A 23,424-nucleotide genomic window follows, 5' to 3' on the forward strand; every position below is an offset into this window, starting at 1 on the left:
CGTGATGGCAGGTATTTACCATATAAACCACTGCCTGTCATGATGGCAGGTATTTACCATATAAACCACTGCCTGTTATAGTGATAGGGATTTACCATATAAACCACTGCCTGTCGTGATGGCAGGTATTTACCATATAAACCACTGCCTGTCGTGATGGCAGGTATTTACCATATAAACCACTGCCTGCCATGATGGTAGGTATTTACCATAAAAACCACTGCCTGTCGTGATGGCAGGTATTTACCATATAAACCACTGCCTGTCGTGATGGCAGGTATTTACCATATAAACCACTGCCTGTCGTGATGGCAGGTATTTACCATATAAACCACTGCCTGTCGTGATGGCAGGTATTTACCATATAAACCACTGCCTGCCATGATGGTAGGTATTTACCATATAAACCACTGCCTGCCATGATGGTAGGTATTTACCATATAAACCACTTCCTGTCGTGATGGCAGGTATTTACCATATAAACCACTGCCTGTCATGATGGCAGGTATTTACTATATAAACAACTGCCTGTTATAATGATAGGTATTTACCGTATAAACCACTGCCTGTCGTGATGGCAGGTATTTACCATATAAACCACTGCCTGTCATGATGGCAGGTATTTACTATATAAACAACTGCCTGTTATAATGATAGGTATTTACCGTATAAACCACTGCCTGTCGTGATGGCAGGTATTTACCATATAAACCACTGCCTGTCATGATGGCAGGTATTTACTATATAAACAACTGCCTGTTATAATGATAGGTATTTACCGTATAAACCACTGCCTGTCGTGATGGCAGGTATTTACCATATAAACCACTGCCTGTCATGATGGCAGGTATTTACTATATAAACAACTGCCTGTTATAATGATAGGTATTTACCGTATAAACCACTGCCTGTCGTGATGGCAGGTATTTACCATATAAACCACTGCCTGTCATGATGGCAGGTATTTACTATATAAACAACTGCCTGTTATAATGATAGGTATTTACCGTATAAACCACTGCCTGTCGTGATGGCAGGTATTTACCATATAAACCACTGCCTGTCATGATGGCAGGTATTTACTATATAAACAACTGCCTGTTATAATGATAGGTATTTACCGTATAAACCACTGCCTGTCATGGTGGTAGGTATTTACCATATAAACCACTGCCTGGCAGGTTTAATAGTTATAATATAATATAATATAATAAAATAATAATAAAGTGTTTTATTATCTTTTTTTGTGTTACAAAGACATATAATGATATCCTCACTGGGATCTCCCGTGCTGAGGATTTCATTTACATATTATTTATAATTAATTAAGAATATTAATATTACATCAAAGTTAAATATTAATATAAAATATTATTATATTACCTATGTAACCTATTTAACCTAGTTTTTGTTTTGTCACTTTTTATGACTTTATACCACTTTTTGTAGGTGTGTTGAATTGTCATTTTGATGATATCCCCGGTCACCGAACATAATAAAATTATGTAACTATTATTAATACTAAGGGAAAAGGAACATGTCTAACATGTGACTGTAAGATATTTTTTTATGGACTCATTATTATTACGGGATTTCTTCATTTCTAAGACTTCTAAGTAATCTAATCGCTTTCCTTTATTAATAATGGGACACTTTGAATGTTCTTTGATTCTTATGTCGAAATTGCGAGTTGTTTTCCCGATGTAAAATGAGAATTAATTAAATTATTGTCTACCACAATAGAATGTTCCAGATCTTGTATTAATTGAAATAATAAACACATAACTCTTCAAGTGAACAACGAGGGTATAAAAGTAGATTTTCGTTCAAATAAGTATACAAATATGCCTGTTATCGCTAGCAAATAATAATAAAGCGAGTGGGTACAATTTATTTTTATCAGATGATTCGTAATTCCTGATGATCTTTTTTATAGCACTGATTGCCGCATGAATAAAGTCATTCCTAGCGTTTGTTCGATACCAACAAAGTCCCGATCAAACACAGAAAATCCTTGGACTACTCTTATTTATGATGTTATTCGACTTTTTGAGTTATTTTGAGCATTTTTCTTTACCGTGGATCAACATTTCAGCCTTGAAGTGTCCATTATCAGCCTAGGCAGGTGGTTTTGATTGCGTAATGTAATCTATTCTTGCTTGAATGAACAATTAACTTGCATCGCGTTTGAAGTTAAATGTCCACTAATGTTAGGGTTACTATTTCAAATGTCACAGTCAAGGCTATATACTAGGTTATTTATATTTTCATCAGAATAATACTTTATTTCCACGTACTTTCCTTCCTTACAATGTTAGGGTTACTCTCTCAAATGTCACAGTCAAGGCTATATACGAGGTTATTATTTATATTTTCATCAGAATAATACTTTATTTCCACATACTTTCCTTCCTTACAATGTTAGGGTTACTCTCTCAAATGTCTCAGTCAAGGCTAAATACGATGTTAATTCTATTCTCACCAGAATAGTGATTTATTTCCACGTACTTTCCTTCCTTACACTGTTAGGGTTACTCTCTCAAATGTCACAGTCAAGGCTATATACGAGGTTATTTATATTTTCATCAGAATAATACTTTATTTCCACATACTTTTCTTCCTTACAATGTTAGGGTTACTCTCTCAAATGTCACAGTCAAGGTTATATACGAGGTTATTTATATTTTCATCAGAATAATACTTTACTTCCACATACTTTCCTTCCTTACAATGTTAGGGTTACTCTCTCAAATGTCACAGTCAAGGCTATATACGAGGTTATTTATATTTTCATCATAATAATACTTTATTTCCACATACTTTTCTTCCTTACAATGTTAGGGTTACTCTCTCAAATGTCACAGTCAAGGTTATATACGAGGTTATTTATATTTTCATCAGAATAATACTTTACTTCCACATACTTTCCTTCCTTACAATGTTAGGGTTACTCTCTCAAGTGTCACAGTCAAGGCTATATACGAGGTTATTTATATTTTCATCATAATAATACTTTATTTCCACATACTTTTCTTCCTTACAATGTTAGGGTTACTCTCTCAAATGTCACAGTCAAAGCTATATACAAGGGTCTTTATATTTTCATCAGAATAATACTTTATTTCCACATACTTTTCTTCCTTACAATGTTAGGGTTACTCTCTCAAATGTCACAGTCAAGGCTATATACGAGGTTATTTATATTTTCATCAGAATAATACTTTATTTCCACATACTTTCCTTCCTTACAATGTTAGGGTTACTCTCTCAAATGTCACAGTCAAGGCTATATACGAGGTTATTTATATTTTCATCATAATAATACTTTATTTCCACGTACTTTCCATCCTTACAATGTTAGGGTTACTCTCTCAAATGTTACAGTCAAGGCTATATACGAGGTTATTATTTATATTTTCATCAGAATAATACTTTATTTCCACATACTTTCCTTCCTTACAATGTTAGGGTTACTCTCTCAAACGTCACAGTCAAGGCTAAATACGAGGTTATTATTTATATTTTCATCAGAATAATACTTTATTTCCACGTACTTTCCTTCCTTACAATGTTAGGGTTACTCTCTCAAATGGCACAGTCAAGGCTAAATACGAGGTTATTATTTATATTTTCATCAGAATAATACTTTATTTCCACATACTTTCCTTCCTTACAATGTTAGAGTCAATGAAAGGGTATAGTCCTAGCTAGTTAGAGGATTACGAAAGAATCAGATGTTAATAGTAATAAGGCCAAGTGAGCCGCAGTACTAGTTAGTTAGAAACATGAAAGGGTATAGTCCTAGCTAGTTAGAGGATTACGAAAGAAACCAAATCAAAAATCGCGGGTTCAATTCCCGTCGGATTTATTTTTACTCGGGAGATATTTGTATTGATATTACAGGCGACAAATTATTGCTAATAATAATTTATTATCCTTTATGCTATGCATAAAAACCTTGTCTTATAAACATTAGTTTATCATTCATAAATAATAATGTTTAGATATCCTAAAATCTCTTTGAAAAACTAAATAATTCCAGTAAATTTAATAATATAAAATAATTACGTTCAGAAATTTTCTTCAGAAATACAAAGTTTACATACAGTAAAATGTTAAAAAATACAAGTACCTGCTTTCAAAAGAAGATCGGATAAATGCAAATTCAGATAACATATGCATTATTCACAATAAATAAGTAAATACAGGCTTTCCAATAAGAGGTGTTATTTTGAATAGCCCGCTATTTCGGTAGATGTTACTTTTGAAGCTGTCATTTTTTGACATTTGACAAGTAGAAGCCACGCCATTGATAAAAATGGAACGATACACGCTTCAACAACGCATTGAAATTATTAAAATTCACTTGAGTGAATCAAATGCAAATCATTTTGAGTGATGAGGCCCATTTCCACCTCGGCGGCTTCGTCAACAAGCAAAATTGTCGCATCTGGGGCTCGGAAAACCCAAGAGTTATTGTTGAAAAACCTCTATATCCTCAACGTGTGACTGTTTGGTGCGGTTTATGGTCCGGCGGAGTCATTGGACCTTACTTTTTCGTAAATGAAGATGGAGCAACAATTACGGTGAATTTATTGGTATCAAGAGATAATTAATGATTTTTTATAGCCGAAATTGGATGGTATTGATCTGGACAACGTTTTTTCAACAAGATGGCGCTACGTGCCACACAAGCAACGAAACCATTGATATTTTACGGTTGAATATCAAAATAACACATCTTATTGGAAAACCCTGTACCATCATTAAAAAACAATTATTTACAAAAGTATTTATTATTATTTATCGTATCGCTTTAGTTATCATCGGTTTGACCCTACCGCTTTATATAAACGCAGAAAAATTTCTGATGCCCTATTCTTATACAAAATCGTGAACAATCTTATTGATTCATCATATCTGTTGGAAAAGATAGCATTTACAGATATAGCAGACTTCGGTCTATAACGTGTAACATTATTTCCGTTCGGTACCGATGAATTCCTACCCGCAGTATTGTTTACCGGTAACGAATTATTCCGTCTATTTTAAGACACCAAAGCGATACTTTCTGATTTCATCTGCTTATTGAAAGAATCCATTCCCGAAACGCATTCTAAAACATTTTTAAAGACAACTTTTCAGCTTCCAAATACATTTTCTCATTGATACGACCGTCTCGAAGTTCCGTTACAAATATATCTTTAATATTATTTTTAGTTTACCTTCAAGTTTACAGAATCTCACTGCGCAAATCATTAACGGATTCTGCATCTTTTTGCTTCGTTTCAAAAAATAATTTACATTCCCTAAACACGTTAAGTGCTTTTCTGATATCAATAACAGATTTTCAACATCGAAATTAGTAATTTATTTCGGAAAACACAAATCAATCAGTAGATTAATTGTACATGCGTGTAGTTGGGATATTAATACCGCTCTCTGTTTAATAGCTAGTCATTTTCTCTGCTCTTCAATAATAATAATAAATTCAAAAATCTGTTAATGAAAAAATAAGTAAATACACAGATTTAGGAAATGAGAAAAAAGAAATATTAAAAAATATATTACCATTCGTTATTTCGGCCACTGGCATTATACCTAGCTCTCTCATTCAAAATTTAGGCGTATTAGATCTATCAAAAAATGTATATATATATATAAATGCAATTATCAGTCATTTTAAATACATGTAGGATAACGAAAGATTTTTTAAATTTTTATGTTGAGGGATCAGTAGGATTTATAGGCCCTGTTAGAAGTTCTACCGAGCCGAACCCTCTGATATGAAAATATCTGGAGTCGGCGAATTATTTTCCCATTTGATCTCTGGTGAGTTGACGTGTTGTTCTTGTATTGTTTTGTATTTATTTTGCTTATATAATGCACTTACATAATGTTGATTGACTAGATACTAGATGATCATTTGTGGAAAAGTGTGTGGAAGGGTTTAGTTTTTCCTATGGGGAAAATTTAACCCGGACATAAAGTCGAAAAAATTCATTTGGGCATTTCCTCTAAATAAATACACTACAATGAAAATTTATATAAAATATGTAAATACGGAATTTCATAGATAAAAAATCAATGTTTGCAAGTGACGAAACTATAAGCTGGAATAATATCAAGATACATTATTTCCTATTTTATTTTGGTTGGCTAGAAGCATTTTTGGTTCAAATTAACATAAAATCGAGTGCTTTGAGATACTAGCAAATCAGAGCATAATCTTCTTTCTTTTAATGTGGCAAGGCCCATGACTTTCAACAGTGAAGTGTAGTTAATGTTTTCAATAGGAATTCCTAATCTATAATTTATGTTTGGTAAAAATTATGTTGGATTCTTTCGAATATTGTAATCGATTATTCATGAATATTGTAAAATGGATTCCAAATGGTTGAATTGAATTCTAAATGGCTTCTGACAATGGATGAAAACAATATTTTTAAATTTTTGAAATCTTTTGAAGTTCTTAATATGAAACCCAACATTTGCATTGCTTTAGTGGTTATATTGTTAATATGGGAGATAAATGTTAATTTGGTGTCAAATATTATCCCCAGGTCTTTTATTTCGGGTTCAGACACGACTTGATTGTTCATACAGTATGTGAAAATCAATGGGTTCTTCTTCCTATAAAATTTCATGACTTGACACTTGTTTACATTAAGGGTTAATTTATTTAAGATAAACCAATCAGAATAGCTAATGAGATTTGATTGTAATAATAAGCAGTCATTAATATTGTCAATAATTTGGTAAATTTTTATATCATCTGCGAACATCAAAATAAAGACACGTGAAAATACGTTGTGACGTCATAAAATAACCATAGAAATATCCGTGTCTTTTCGGCGGTTTCAAATTAGTCTCGGAGTTATACCCTCCTAGCTAGGCCACACTCACACTGATCTGTTCAGAAAGCTTGTCTATGGATATCAAGTAGTTGATAGTGACCAAAAATGACGTTTAGGCAGATTACGTGATATCTACGTGTTAATATTGTTGCGAGTATGTTTTCGAGCTTAATATTGATTTAACTTTTAATAAAAACATCATCGGTGTGAGCGAGGTAAATTCCAAAACCATTACACACGTTTTCTGCGCCATAACCTATATCACTTGGAGAGTTTTTAGGCAGCTTCTAGAAATTCTCTACACTTCTGTCAGTCTCTTGCTGTTCTACTCCCGGTCTTACGATTTTCCCCTCCTCTTAGTTATAACACCGAGTCAGATGAACTTATTCCATGATTTATTTCCTTTCAGTTTTACTACAGCCTTCAATTCATTTCACTTTACAAACCTCCGTGATGGACGAAGTGATAAATGCTCCATCGGTGATTAAAGAAGAAGTCATTATCAAATCTGAAATTACTGAATCTGATGAAATTGAAGCTAAAAGTCTACCGGTAAAGGGTGAAAGCGTATCCATGAAGAATATGTTCAAATGTGATGATTGCGAAAAGACATTTCTTAAAAGCTGGGCGCTGATGTCTCACAAACGCACGCACTCCCAACAGAAACCATTCATACCTATATCAGTCATCAAAGAAGAAGTGGTTATCGAAAGCTATGGGCCAACTGAAGTTAAAGAAAATCCAGAAATTAAACGTGAAACGGTTTCAAGTGATGCAATTGAATCTGTTGACAATATGGCGGTAAATGATGAAAGTGTATCTTGGAGGTATAGATTCAAATGTGATGTGTGCGGAAAGATGTTTCTCAAAGCCTCGGTGCTTACTAATCACATGCGCGGGCATACCGGAGAGAAGCCATTTAAATGTTCTGAATGTAACTTTGCTTCTGGTTGGTCCAGCAACCTCCGTGAGCACAAGCGAGTCCACTCTGGTGAGAAACCTTATGCGTGTGACGAATGTAGCTTCGTGTTTTCCACGTCCACCCATCTCAGATCACATAAAAGGATCCACAGCGGGGAAAAACCGTACTCCTGTGATGTTTGTGATTATTCCACATCGCAATCTGGAGCGCTAAGACTTCATAAAAGGGTTCACACAGGCGAGCGGCCTTACAAATGCGATTTTTGTGATAAAAAATTTAAAGGAAAACATCATTTAAATGTGCATAGACGCACGCATACCGGTGATAAAATTGTGCCCAGTGATGTGTTCTCTTGTTTGAAGTGCGAATTTACTACAAACATCAAGTGGAACTTGAAGGCTCATCAAACGACGCACTCTGAGGCTAAGCCGTTCGTGTGTAACCAATGCAACCGAGCGTTCAAACATAAGGAGTCTTTGACGAAACACGAGCGCACGCACAGCGGTGAGAGGCCATATACCTGCGAGGAGTGTGGCAAGAAATTCACGCGAGCTGGGATCTTGACAGCACATGTGAAACGAATCCATTTAAAAGGCAAAAAGTAATATCTGTATATCCACAGTGCTGCGATCCCATACGAGGCTAGGGCCAAAATTTGAAGAAAACAACGGAAATGAAACTACAGGCACAGAATTGAATTCAAAATGTGTTGTGTTGAAATTATAAGTCTTCCTCGGTTAAGCAAATAAAGGGGGGGTAACAGGACAATATTATGCATGGACAATGACTCCCCGGAGGTTAAGTTAGGTGGTTTGTTATGTAAGTACCTAGATACCATCTTAGCAGCCTACATACTTGAAACGTATATGAAAATCAATATATTTTACAATAATTTACTGAGCGTTGAGAAATCTTGTGAGAACTATAATCAACTGACCTTATAATTTACCTAAACTGCATACTACATCAGCACAAAGACAATTCGTCTACCTAGCTCCTAAAACCTTAAATCTACTCCCTGATGACTTAAAAACTGAAACCCGACTCCATACTTTCAATACACAAATAACCCTGCGGATCTTACACCTGCTATCATAACTTCCAGACATTTTTATCTCCCTTCATACATCTCTTACATTCCTTATCCAATCTTCCTAATAAAATTATGACATTTATAACCAAATCTGAATTATATAATTTAATGACTATTATTATATGCATATTAAGAAAACTTCACCCGCCATAACACAGCGACATCCCTAGGCGCATGGCGGGTGACACAATATCAAAAATGTATCTTCCGTACAAGTTTTTTTTATTGAGTGTAATAAATAAAATTTTAAAATACTCGGCCGTTTTGCATTTCGTCTGTGTGTAAACTTGTTTGTACGTCCCGTTTCCGGTTCAGGCTGGAGTTAATGATTACTTAATCAAAATTATTTTACAATTGTGTATTTTGTACCTACTTTACAATGGTTTACATCATTGGGGATCTGGTGAGGAGGCACGAAATGAAAGATGTTGAGAAGGTCACAGTGTTTTATTTGAGTCAGATTGCCGTATGTGAGATGACTTGATGACCGATGATGAAGACTCCGGATGCAGGCGGTGAAGTGCTGGTCAAGCGCGGGTCAGTGAGTCGACGCCGCTGCTGGTGACCGGACTTGTTGACTGTCAGGAACTGGTGAAGAGAGTGGGTCTTCCGGGTGCTCCAGTGCTGAACAGGGTAGCCGAAAGGTGCGGTGGACCTAGTCGGCGGTTGTGCGGGAGATGGCATAGACCGGCGAGGATGCCGCGTGGTCTAGATGCGTGGATGTAACGCTGGACAGCTGTGCTGGAACCAGGGCGCTGTGATCCGGTGTAGCGCTGGCCAGGGACGATGGCCCAGGGCCAGGGCGCTGTTATGATCCCGATAGAGTCCATGATCGAACCGTGAAAAGCCGGGTTTTATAGCCCCGCGCGCAGCGGAGGGGCACGGGTTGTCACTCGCGAAGTCTTGTAAATTGTTGACTAATGACAAACAAACTGACTGACGAGTTCCTTTATGCTGTCGCTTTTATAAGGTGAAGAAGCTTCTCGAATATTTTGGTTGCTATGTGGATGCAAAACAAAAATTAAAAATAATAAAAGAACATCCAAGAAGCTTGTTTGGAACAAGCCGAAACTTCTAGAATGCCGTTCGAATCAAGTAGTGGCGTACCACTACACATCTATTTACTGTCAGTATCTCCTGTATAATACAAATATTCTCCTATGTACACTGCATCATGTATCACTTTTATGTAAAAGCCTTTTTAGGCGTTTATATATTTATAAATTATTTTTCCATGTGTTTCTGAGTACTTTTTTACTATCCTTTTTTCAATACGACGGAAACAACTAAACAAAGTTTGAAAAAGTATAATTGACATTGTTATTGTCTTTTACTAGGAATAATTTTATTTATTTATTTATTAATTAAGTAGTAGTTGCCAGCATTCATTACGTCACGTGCCAGTCACATGTCACCGTCAGTTTGAGGTGTTTTTGGAAGACCTATTTGACTATGAAGATGTGTCTTTTTACTGTGAAGTGAGGTGGTTGTGTAAAGGGAAAATTTTAAAATGATTCTATTATTTGAGACAAGACATTGCAGATTTTATGGACATAAAAGGAAACACGATTAACCGAATAAAATAATGGGTGTGTGATTTAGCATTCCTTGTAGATAGATGTCACCGGATGATGATCTGAATCTTAAATTACAAAACAGGGATATAGTCCAGTCAGTGGGGAGTTTTACCTTGCAAAAGGTTAGGTAGTAGCAATTTTGATATATGTTGTTAAGATTGGGACTCTAAGGAAAAAAAAAAGTTTTCGACCTTGGGAGGGTCGAGCTCGACCCGCCATCTTGGATTGAAGGTGCCAAAATTTGTTTTTTTTTCAAAATAATTGTGAAGTGGTCGTTTTTACAACCAAATTGTCCGAGGCAAACTTAAAGACAACTAAATTACCTACATTTTGTGTACTAAGTTTTTTTTTGTAAGTCTAATAGGTAACGAGTTACAGTGGCGGAAATGTGAATATTTTTCTAAAAAATTATGAAATTCCTAACTTTGTAATTTTTTCGGGTTATTCTTTACATAATTATAAAAATTTTGCTAACTCATTTCCACACCACCATGAGGTAGAGAACATGGCGCATTTTTTTATTGTTCTATCCCCAGTAGGTCTACTCCACAGATATACCAGCGATGGTAGATTTCGAAATTATGTTACATTACTATGAATTATGTTACTATAAATTATGTTACTTAATAACAGTTTTCGTCATCAATGTCATCATCTAACTCATTGCCTGTGATACTGAGATTCTGGGCTTCCATTGACAAAATCTCTTCTTCTTCGTCCTCGACATCGATGTGAACCTCTGGCGAATTTCGGCATGTTTGACCATTACAGCACCCACATACAATAGAACACTTCAATCCAGCTTTCCTGCAGCTACATACAACGCCGCATCCTTTTTTACAATTGCATGAAATAAATTTTAATAAAGTCTCGGGTGCTTGTTTCTTTGTCATTCTTACTGGAACGAGCCCGTTGGTGTCACGTTTCCAGCCCCAGTTTCTGGATTTTTTTGGATTCCATACCATTTTTGGACTTGATGGTACGTTCTAAATGCATGGTACCGTGCAGCGTCGTTCGTTGGTGGCAAAGAGGCAAGATTGAATTTGCTTTTTGTTGTCGACTTTGCGAAACGTTTGTAGCGGACTTCTTCCAAGGTTTCCTTATCCATGTCACCCCCGTACAAAGCAACAAGAAAGCGTGTTCCTGCAACTGCTGTCTTCTGGATCATGTTGTTTGAAGATTCCTATCATGGCATTGAGTCTTGTGTCGTTTTGCACAAGCGAACAAAATTTTGTTTTTTATTGGTTGAAGAAGGACGATGTTGTATCGCAGTCGCTAAAGGCATAAAGAAACAGAATATTCTCAGCCGCCTCTTTGTATTTCACACTATTCGCGGAATACAGTCTTTCAAAAGTTTTGCCTCACCCAGGTTTGCGAAGATATATACTACTTTTGGGTGGTGCTAATGCTGTCAGCAGAACTAGGAGATCAACGTCTTCGCCAATAATGAAAACAGCGTCATATGATGAACACAAGGAAATCGCAGTATTGACAATCAACTCATCAGCATCTTCTTCAGCCTGCTTAACTGTAAAATCATCCTGTATAAATTGCTTTGTAAGCATTGAAATCAGACGGACTTTGTTATTTTCATTGGCTAAAAATCGTTCTTGTGAAACTTGAACTGGCATTGTTTCATCGAAAAGAACATCTGCAGACATGAGCATCCAGGCATCGTCCTGTAACCAGGACTCAATCAGTGTTGCCAAGTCAGCTGTAGACTAGGATCCCACTATAACAAATCAACGTCATCGAGCACACGAATGATGCTATATAGGTATATTGTAACGTAGAAATACGTTAAAATGATATTGCGTAATATGTTCGTACAAAATTTATCAAGAAAACTGGAGTTTTACAATTTTTTGTCAAAATTTTATTTTTTCAACCGCTGTAACTCGTTACCTATTAGACTTACAAAAAAAAACTTCCCACAAAAAATGTAGGTAATTTAGTTGTCTTTAAGTTTGTTTTCAACTATTTGGTTTTAAAATCAACCACTTCATAATTATTTTGAAAAAACCAAATTTTGGCACCTTCAATCCAAGATGGCGGATCGAGCTCGACCCCCCCAAGGTCGAAAATTTTTTTTTTCTTTTGAGTCCCAATCTTAACAACATGTGAAAATCGCTACTACCTAACCTTTTGCAAGGTGGAGCCCTTTTTTATCCCCCACTGACTGGACTATAAGTGGTTCATGATGAACTGCATGGACATGTCAAAGGTTTTTGTAATAAACTCAGATTTTTGGAAAATCAGATATAAGGTAATAATATAACATAAAATTCTTATGGAGATGAACTGATGGCACTAATAGAGCAATTTTATATGAGGTTTGCCGACTTCCGAAACAAAGACTCTACATTCGCTATATTTGCTCGTCCAATGGATGCTGATGCAAATAATGTTCCATCAAATGTATTGTTGACGCAACTATTAATCTTCCTTTAACATTGTCCTTGCATTTTTCCCATCCTATTTTTACTTACAAGTACCTGTCATTATCACGTGTTTGTGTGACATTTTACAACAATAAAAGTGACTGTCAAACCAGTTTATTGGTGTACATCTATTAGTTATCAGTGCTGTTTTTAATATTAAATCAGGGTAGAAGGCCTGTGCAGTGAACATATTCAGTTCCCTCAGTGTGTTTCGTATCCAACCTGGATGTTATGGAAGCTTGTGCGTGAAATCATATCTCCTGTGAGTAAAATCATACCATCATCATCCTTAAAGAACATCACAGTCGGATTCCTTCCTTACTTCATGTTCACCATCTCCAACCATATTTGTGTCAACTTCAAAGTTCACAATTTATATTTTACATTCCACTCTTGATTCGCCTATTGCGATCACATGTACATATGGAACTTATTGAGCTTCAGGGGGATTGGGTGCTAACAACACTATTTAACAACATTGCTTTGACGGATTTTTATAATTTATTTTCAATGGAAGAAAATATTCTAATTTACGCGCATTTGAAAGAAAAATCAACTGTCTTTTTTTGACTCGGAGACAGAATGATAATTTGGCACCAAACCTGGGAAAAGTTGCCCATGCCTGGTGTAAACAAAAACATCAATTGGGTAATGACAAAGATCGCAAATGAAAGTGACAGATGATGTCATGATTGTGATCTATGGTAATGTTCTGGGTGTTGCCATTTTTTGACGATTTATTACCGTCTCAAAATATTATTTCTTCTCTAATGGCAACTATCTATATGAAATCGTAGGCATGAAAATAATGATAATGTAAAGCGAAAAAATATGGTTTGGAGTAATCAATGACAAAATCTGCAGAAAAAAGCAGTTGTGGAATTATCATCATTCTTACGGGCACAAATGTAAGACTTGGGTTCAAACTCTTACAGACGTTTTCTCAGGATCTACGAAGCTGAATGAACTGAAATTTTGGAAACGTACTGAGAACTGAAGTTGAATCAATGACAAAATCTGCCGAAAAGAGCATTTCTGAAAATATCATCATTCTAACAAGCACAAATGCAAGACTTGGGTTTGAGCCGTTTTCTCAGTATCTACAAAGTCGAATGGACTGAAATTTTGGATACGTACTGAGAATTATGGTCTGAAATCAGTATTATTTTTCATAAAAAAATTGTATTTTTTCATAAAGCGTAGATATTATTTAGTTAGGTCCCATTGTTTCCATTATACTCGCGTAAAACATGGTTGTATTGTTATTTAATTCAATTTGTAAACCTTTATTTTGATTTCTACATTAATTTACTAATTAAACTAACCAACACGCCGTTTCCCGCATGGGTAGGCAGAGAGGACGGACCGCCTAACAACTTGGTCTTGGCACACACTTCTTGCCTCATTTACATTCATGCGTCATCTCATAAATACTCTTCTATTATTCTGACTCTTGACATGTCCCGAAACAAGTATTTCATTTGATCGTGCCATGTCTTCGTCGGGCTTGTGTGTGATAAACTCCTGTACAATAAATTGTCTTACTGAACAACTTAACTATAATAATGTATACATGTAAATTAATTATTTTGCCAACTATTTAAATCCAAAAATAATGTACAATGAGAAAGATTAAGAAAGGGGCGCTTAGATGGTTTGGGCATGTAGAACAAATGAACGAAGAAAGGGGTGTAAGGGTAATACACGACGCAGATGTGAATGTTAAAAGAAATCGGGGACATCCGAACAATTATAACATTATTTATAAAGAGTTTATTCATAAACAAGTTCCGTTGCTTAAATACGATTTCATGTGACAGCTGTTTCGCCCTCCGAAGGCATTATTAAACTGATGTTAGCGTAATGAGTAAGATTAAGAAATGGACACCGAAGAAAGGAGTGTAAGGAGAATATATGACGCAAATGCGAATGATAACAGAAGTCGGGGACGCCCGAGGAAGGCATGGCACGATGAATACGTATGAATGTGAATGAGGCTGCGGGAAACGGCGTGATGGTTAGTTAGTTAGTTGTTTTCGTCAAATGGAATAGCAGCAATTTAAAACAATTTCTGTCCATGACATTTTCATATGTTGGTATTCCTAATTTCATATTTTTTAAACTTTTATAAAAGAAACTTTAAATGTAAAAAAATATTAGTTTTTCTTTCTTTTTAACCTTAAAACGGGGTTTTTTAACCCTTGAAGCAGGGTTTTTCATTTTTGGAGTATGGCATCACTGGTTCTATAAGTTTATTTACGGTTGAGGTTATGTCAGATATGTCAGTTCAAGTCGATTGAGAGTGGTTTATTTATGAGTCGATTGTTAGTTGTTATTAATTTGTTATGTGTGTGAGTGGTTTATTTATGTAATGGGCCCTGAGCAAGTCATGGATTCCAAAAGAGGTGCCGTTCTTCAATTTATACACTTGATCCGACAGAGACCAGTAATCTGGGACTCCCATTGCCCAGACTTCAAGAACAGATTTAAAAAACATGAGGCTGTACGAGAAATAGCTGCGCTGATGGGAGTTTCAACTAAAATTATCAATACAAAGTGGATTTGCTTGAAGAACCAATATAGCAGAGAGAAAAGAAAAATGACAGGTTAGAATTCATTGAATCCGTTTTATTTATCAATAGATGCAAACTTGTCGAATTCGAAGGCTTCAAAGGCTCTTTAAAAAAACCACACTTGATTTCACTTTAAACATCTAAAGCTGCGTTTACACCAAAGTCTTCCACTAAGTTTTCCACAAGTTGCTGCAATTTGTTGCTTTTTATACAAAATACAGCAACTTTTTCTGTCTTCCACTTGTGGAGAGACAAATCTTCCACTAAATTTTGGTTTCCCGCGGAATGTCGGTAAAGATCAAAGAAAGTTGACAACTAAAAGTGGAAGATTTGTTGCTGCGCGCTTTGCGCTAGCAACTTGTAGGAAACTAGTGGAGAACTGTTCCCCCTCCACGCAAACTTACAAACTTCAATAACAAACAGTGAAATGGTTGATTTTGAGATTTTAAACAAATAACCGAGACTTGTGTACGAATCACCAGTAGCCAAAAAACGTAATGTAACTGCTAGCTTTTCTTGGACAGGTACTGCTTTCCTGTAGTTTGTGTCACGTTTATTGATTTTATGTCCGACCATTGAAATCAAATACTCAGTCACCACTGGTCATTCTCAGAAAGTTTTTGACACTCCCGTCGCACGTCAGCTCACCACTCAACGGATCGACGTCTTCTTCTCAGAGATAATGCCCAATTCTTGACACTACTGCCTTTCGCGCCAATCCTTTTGTTCGCGCAATATATAGGGGATTGTTAGGTATGCATCCACAGGCTTAATGGACAAGTGTAATATCAATACAAAATCCTTCAAATGTCCTACCTACCCTTTTACCCATCCCAAAAATGTCACCATAGTAAAAATATTGTTGCGACACATGTAAAATCAGACAAGTGGTGTCAGTTGCTTATCAGAGTTCGGAGTGATAAATAATATCAGACAGGGCGATTATACATATATTTTGTGAAGTGAAATCAACCAAAACTCCTGGAGACGTGTGATAGTCATCAACGGGTGAGTCCATCTTTCCTGCATTCCAATCTGGGCTTATCTTGTGCTCCAGAAGCCCAGATTTATACCTTTGATTATTGCACTGTCCATCGGGTTCGTCGGATGCATAAATCGTCCCATAATCTGTCATTCGGAGTAGTTTGGGACTGGTCCTTTGGGCGTGTGGTATAGGGCTTTGCTCTGCACCACCTCTTAAAATATAGTGGAGTCGCAGCTTCGCGACACCACCTTTGGCAACAAGTTTTCCATTTGTTGTTCTAAATTTGAGAAGAGCAACTTTTAGCTGACAACTTTTAGTTCAACTAAAATTGAAAACAATGTTTTGTCAACTTTGGTGTAAACGCGGCTTTATGGAGACAACTATTTATGTCGGGGGTTTAGGTAAACGTGCACAAAATAGGTTTTTAGAGTGTTAGTTTTGTTTACCATCTTCCAGAACATAAATAGTTACTTGTTGTAGTGCTATCTATAAATTCTTACATATTAAGCGTGCGGCATAATTCGACAAGTTTATCGGAAATAGAATTGGTTAAATTTTACTTACAGACAACTACCGAATGATGTTAAAAACTATGGTAATAGCGATGAGTAGTTCATGAACAAGATAGAGATAGTCCCACATCTGGGCTTGGACGTATCTGCCTAAACCTACTAACTACCTAGCATCTTATTTATATCTGTGTTACGATGCGGCGTAACCTTACCAAGAGTCCTGCCATCATTCATTCCGCCCGAGGAAGACATGGCACGACCAAGTGAATCAGATACTTGAGTCGGGCCATGTCAAGAGTGAGAATAATAGAAGAATATGTATGAATGTGAATGATGTAAGGAGTATGTGGTGTGACCGAGTTGTTTGGCGGTCCGTCCTCTCTGCCTACCCCTGCGGAGAAACGGCGTGATGGTTAGTTAGATAGGTAGTTTTAGATTGAAACGTAACTTTCGCAAACGCCAATCCATACCAAATAAAATCCATAATGGTGACACAAGATAGTTTTATAAGGAAAATTTTGAACTTTGATTAAAAGACGTGGCGAATGTTATCCAGTGATGGCAGTGGTGTTGTTTATCCAATAAATGGTACCTGGGGCGGCGGTACCATACCCGCCTCCCAAATCGTTAGTTATCTGTGAAGACTATCTCCCAAAATTGCCCAAGGGGTTAAAAAGAAACTTATTGGTAATTATGCTTAAAGCGTGGTAGTCGTAAGTACAATTTTAATTTAAATATTTTAAACTTATAGATATACGCACGGGCGGTGGAGGCAACCTCATTTATAACACAAAGTGGTACGCATTTGATGAAATGGAAAGCCTTATGGGAAATAATGCACTACAATGGACGTACAGTGACATCAAGCGTTCTGAGGTAGGTCTATTAAATAATACTCTACAATGGACTTACAGTGACATCAAGCGTTCCGAGGTAGGTCTATTAAATAATACTCTACAATGGACTTACAGTGACATCAAGCGTTCTGAGGTAGGTCTATTAAATAATACGCTACAATGGACATACAGTGACATCAAGTGTTCTGAGGTAGGTCTATTAAATAATACGCTACAATGGACATACAGTGACATCAAGCGTTCTGAGGTAGGTCTATTAAATAATACGCTACAATGGACATACAGTGACATCAAGCGTTCCGAGGTAGGTCTGTTAAATAATACGCTACAATTGACATACAGTGACATCAAGCGTTCTGAGGTAGGTCTATTAAATAATACGCTACAATGGACATACAGTGACATCAAGCGTTCCGAGGTAGGTCTATTAAATAATACGCTACAATGGACATACAGTGACATCAAGCGTTCTGAGGTAGGTCTATTAAATAATACGCTACAATGGACATACAGTGACATCAAGCGTTCCGAGGTAGGTCTATTAAATAATACGCTACAATGGACATACAGTGACATCAAGCGTTCTGAGGTAGGTCTATTAAATAATACGCTACAATGGACATACAGTGACATCAAGTGTTCTGAGGTAGGTCTATTAAATAATACGCTACAATGGACATACAGTGACATCAAGCGTTCTGAGGTAGGTCTATTAAATAATACGCTACAATGGACATACAGTGACATCAAGCGTTCCGAGGTAGGTCTGTTAAATAATACGCTACAATTGACATACAGTGACATCAAGCGTTCTGAGGTAGGTCTATTAAATAATACGCTACAATGGACATACAGTGACATCAAGCGTTCCGAGGTAGGTCTATTAAATAATACGCTACAATGGACATACAGTGACATCAAGCGTTCTGAGGTAGGTCTATTAAATAATACGCTACAATGGACATACAGTGACATCAAGCGTTCCGAGGTAGGTCTATTAAATAATACGCTACAATGGACATACAGTGACATCAAGCGTTCTGAGGTAGGTCTATTAAATAATACGCTACAATGGACATACAGTGACATCAAGATTTCTGAGGTAGGTCTATTAAATAATACGCTACAATGGACATACAGTGACATCAAGCGTTCCGAGGTAGGTCTATTAAATAATACGCTACAATGGACATACAGTGACATCAAGCGTTCTGAGGTAGGTATATTAAATAATACGCTACAATGGACATACAGTGACATCAAGCGTTCTGAGGTAGGTCTATTAAATAATACTCTACAATGGACATACAGTGACATCAAGCGTTCTGAGGTAGGTCTATTAAATAATACGCTACAATGGACATCAAGCGTTCTGAGAAAAGTCTATTAAATAATACGCTACAATGGACATACAGTGTCATCAAGCGTTCTGAGATAGGTTAAATTTTTACAAATTTGCTATAATTTACCCACCTCATTCATTTTTAGTGTCGCTATGCAACCCGATTTGAAGGTGGCTTGATTAAAAATTAACATTCAGATCCTGAGCAGAAAAGTCCCACAGTGGACTGCGCTGCAAACCGTTGCCTTACTTTAACAAAACTTTTCTTTGCAGTGTCTGTTTATTTCAATGTGTGGTCAACGTTCGGCTGATGTCGTGGTTTATTCAAAGCATTCTCGAATCCTCCTAGTACCACGAATATGATTCGAAATGATACCCAGATTTCATGTTAGGGCAAGTACACCAGGATTCTGGAGTCAATGGCTTCGCATGATTTCAGTAGACAGTAGATAGTTATCTTACTAATAGAACCAATTCTTCCATATCCGGCTCGAAGGACCAAAAAATTTTGCTTACCGAATCCATTGATACTTGACGAAAGGACTGTAATTTTTAACAAGAAAATAAGAATGAACAATCGTGTTTATCGCAAGCAATAATAGGAATGGAAAGGAGGTCGGCTTCTCATGATATCAGTAGACAAGTAGATTGTTATCTTACTAATAGAACCGTTTTTTCCATATCAGCTCGAAGGACCAAAAAATGTTGCTTACCGAATCGATCGGTACGAATGGACTGTAATTTTTAACAAAAAATAAGAATGAACAATCGTGTTTATCGCAAGGAATAATAGGAATGGGAAAGGAGGTCTTTACCTTTTGAATGTTGTTACATCAACTGGAAGTTCTGATGTTGGTCTCGAATGTTCTGTGGGCACTATAGTTCGCAGATGTACTGTTTCACCGAATGAACGGTTTTTGTATAGCAAATATTTATTATCTCACAACATGGTATTCCTTGGGCATATCTGACTTCTACCATTTAAACATCGGTAAACACTTCTGGCACTAATAACAACCAACTTCTTCAGCTTCAAATTGTCAGCGATGCGATGAAATGCACTGCTAATTACAGTCATGGTCCGCATTTGCAAGTTACCATAGTTTACCCTACTTGTAAAAAGAGATTAATAATGTTTAAATTTAAAAATCTTCATTTCAGAGTTCAGATGAATCTATACCACTACCTGTCACGTCTCCATCACAGCAATCACTCTGCACGCCAACACCGCCACCATCACTGCGACCACCCTCTGCGTCAACATCGCCACTGTTGCGACCACCTTCTAGGCCGACATCGCCACTGTTGCGATCACCTTCTAGGCCAACGTTGCCACCACTGCGACCACCCTCTAGGCCGACATTGCAAGCATTGCGACCACCCTCCAGGCCAACATTGCCACCACAGCGACCTCCATCTACGCCAACATCACAGCGACCACCTTCAACGCCAACTCCGCCACCATCACAGCGACCACTGCAAGATGATGTCACCACTTATGGATTGTACGTAGCTGCACATTTGAGAAAATTTTGTCCACGCTTGCAGTGCAAGGCACGATATGAAATAAATAAAGTATTGTACATGATCGATATGGAAAGCTTAGACGGCATTCCTTCAGATTTTAGTGCCGGTATGGATTATCAATTTTAAGTAACGAAGAATATATTAAATACCAAATCTAACTAGCTTACAACAATCCTCAAATACAGATTTTTAATAACGATAGTAATAAGTATATTGCTAATAGTATAGAAGATCTACAGTCTCTCGTGTGTAGGATGAACGAAGTATGCATGAAGAATGAGTTAATGATGAATGTAAGTCTAAAGTCATGGTGTTTGTAAGAGAGAGTACGAAAACAGTGTGCAATATAGTTGTTGCTGAGGAATACTTGGAGCAGGTGGATGAGTTTTTGTATTTAGGAAGTATGTTCTAGAGAGATGGGAAGGCTGACAGAAATATTGAAACAAGGGGAAATGCAGGTAACTCCATTCATGGAGGACTGAACGCAGTTGGTGTCAGCATAATATGTAGCAGTCCACAACGGATGCTGGTACCTACCCTGATGTATGGAAGTGAGGCATGGAACTGGCAAAGAAAGGATGAAAGTAGATTAAATGCTGTTGAAATGAGATCCCTGAGGCGTATGTGTGGTAAAACCATGTTTGATCGTGTGAGGAATGTGGAGATCCGCAAAGAGTGCAAGGCTGATGTAAGCGTAATGAGTAAGATTGAGAAAGAGACGCTTAGATGGTTTGGGCATGTAGAGCGAATGAGCGAAGATAGGAGTGTAAGGAGGATATATGATGCAAATGCGAATGGTAGCAGAAGTCGGGGACGCCCGAGGAAGACATGGCACGATCAAGTGAATCAGATACTTGAGTCGGGCCATGTCAAGAGTCAGAACAATAGAAGAGTATGTATGAGACGATGTATGAATGTGAATGAGGCAAGAAGTGTGTGCCAAGACCGAGTTGTTTGGCGGTCCGTCTTCTCTGCCTACTCCTGCAGGGAAACGGCGTGATGGTTAGTTAGTTTTTTTTAGTTAGTTAGTAATATTTAATTTTGTATCGGAATAATTTTTGAAGATTATAACCATCAATTTAATATATCCTTTAAGTAAAAGATAATACTAATAAAACTAAACGAAACATGAAACAGAACGATAAAGAGATAACGGCCTCAACTGGGAATCAAAAGCAGGATCTCTCTCTCTGACAATGTCTTTAACCAATAAATATATTTTATTAATACAAGACTTAGAGAGTACATATGGTTTTTGTGATATTTCACCCTCCATGCTAGGGATGACCCTGTGTTATGGCGGGTGAATTTTACAGTTTGCTGACATAGAATCTATACATTACTATAATATGAAAAATAAAAATGATGTAAAGCTAGTTTGGGTTGCAAGAAGACAATGGAGAAGTTAGAAAATTATAAGAAGATGAAAAATTTGAGAAATTATTAGTAAATAGATCACACTAATTAATTATGTACATACTATACCGCTAAGTTAGGGAATAAGGATTTATTTTGTTTTGTTTGAAAGGTGATTAAATTGATAGAGTGTAGAATGAATGGGTATTGTAGTTGTAATGTATTCCGTGTGTAAGGATCCATTTCGTAATTTGTTTTTTTAAAGGAATGGGGTTGACTCACGATTTTTAGGTTTACAGGGATAAGGTTAAAGATTTTAGGAGCTAGGAAGAAAAATTGTCTTATATTGTTCTGCTTCATGTTTTGTTAGTATTATCTTCTTCTTCAATGCATAAGTAATAACTCGGGAGACAGGAATGGGTACCGCCGCCCCGTGAACCATTTATTAGATAATGAACATCTATGCCGTAGGTTACGTAGCAGGTGCGCCCGGCAAGACTGTTTGAGTGAGACATTTTGAGTTCTCCAGTAGGACTTTCTCGACCCATTGCCTTGCAACGCAGTGGGAGGGATGGATTCATACGTCCGTCACTTCTTGACACACCGATCCCTAGATTCCTACCCATACCTCATATATTATTTCCTTCCCAGAACTTCTCGCCTTCCTTTCCTTAATTATACCTTAATTATTTTGAATAATGAATCAGGAACTCCAGTGAAAAATTTTATGGCTTTAAAAATATATGTTTGTGTAAACTCTGATTCTGAAAGGAATTGGATTTTTTTTGCAGAAGAACCTTCTTGTGGGGAAAATTTTTGCAAAGATTCTGGTAATTTCTTAATTATCCTACCATATTGAAAAATAATATTTACAATAATTGTGAGAACAAACTATACTTCTTTTTCTTTAACCCTTTCAACCCACATTATTGTGTCCACCTATATAAAATGTTTAATGCTAGAAAATTATTTTTAAATTTTTGGTATCTGTTCGAATTTGCTCCGAGTTTCAAACCAATTATAATTTAAAAGAGTTACTGATTTAAACATTTGGTCCTTCGAGCCGGATGGCAAAATACAATCGGAGTGCGTGATTTTTAAAGAAAAATCAATCGACGGAATCGCGTCGAAGCCATATCAAGAACCAGCATCCAGGAACAAGAGCAAATGTTTAAACTAGGCTTAAGAACAAAAGGGTAGATTCCTCTTTAAATAAAACACTTTGTGGAAGTTGAAATTACACCGAATTTATTTTTTTTTTTTTTTTTTACTCCCCTTGGCCGGGAGACCTATCGGTCTTCGGCCCCTTAAATAGCGGCATAGTTTGTAGTTGGAGGCCCACTTAATTTGGTATCCGCTTCACTAACTGCACTACCTGCACG

At 36.6% G+C, this 23,424-nt stretch overlaps 2 protein-coding genes across 3 annotated transcripts; both read left to right on the plus strand.

Moving 5' to 3' along the window:
• The first annotated feature begins 6,945 nt into the window (after nt 1-6,945).
• Nucleotides 6,946-9,060, plus strand: LOC149416449 (uncharacterized). 2 transcript variants are annotated; one of them, XM_089642156.1, is made up of 2 exons: nt 6,946-7,072; nt 7,267-9,060. In XM_089642156.1, exon 2 carries the CDS (start codon nt 7,311-7,313, stop codon nt 8,382-8,384), a length of 1,074 nt encoding a protein of 357 aa, XP_089498282.1. In that variant the 5' UTR covers nt 6,946-7,072; nt 7,267-7,310; the 3' UTR covers nt 8,385-9,060. The 2 variants fall into 2 exon arrangements, with proteins under 2 accessions (XP_089498282.1, XP_089498283.1); XM_089642157.1 differs by having other exon boundaries at nt 6,989-7,011.
• Nucleotides 9,061-15,156: 6,096 nt separating this feature from the next.
• Nucleotides 15,157-22,975, plus strand: LOC149416450 (uncharacterized). The gene is made up of 3 exons (XM_089642158.1): nt 15,157-15,496; nt 17,712-17,836; nt 20,321-22,975. The coding sequence occupies exons 1-3, from the start codon at nt 15,262-15,264 to the stop codon at nt 20,810-20,812; spliced, it is 852 nt and encodes a 283-aa protein (XP_089498284.1). The 5' UTR covers nt 15,157-15,261; the 3' UTR covers nt 20,813-22,975.
• Nucleotides 22,976-23,424: the final 449 nt, after the last annotated feature.

Source organism: Hesperophylax consimilis, chromosome 17, assembly GCF_061612785.1.
Source record: "Hesperophylax consimilis isolate HC1 chromosome 17, BYU_Hcon_1.0, whole genome shotgun sequence".
NCBI classification, from domain to species: domain Eukaryota; kingdom Metazoa; phylum Arthropoda; class Insecta; order Trichoptera; family Limnephilidae; genus Hesperophylax; species Hesperophylax consimilis.

Coding starts and splice junctions, on each gene's coding strand:
- LOC149416450 (XM_089642158.1), top strand. CDS start 15,262: ATGGGCCCTGAGCAAGTCATGGATTCCAAAAGAGGTGCCGTTCTTCAA. Junction 15,497..17,711: donor AGAGAAAAGAAAAATGACAG/GTTAGAATTCAT, acceptor TTAAACTTATAG/ATATACGCACGGGCGGTGGA. Junction 17,837..20,320: donor GTGACATCAAGCGTTCTGAG/GTAGGTCTATTA, acceptor TCTTCATTTCAG/AGTTCAGATGAATCTATACC.
- LOC149416449 (XM_089642156.1), top strand. CDS start 7,311: ATGGACGAAGTGATAAATGCTCCATCGGTGATTAAAGAAGAAGTCATT.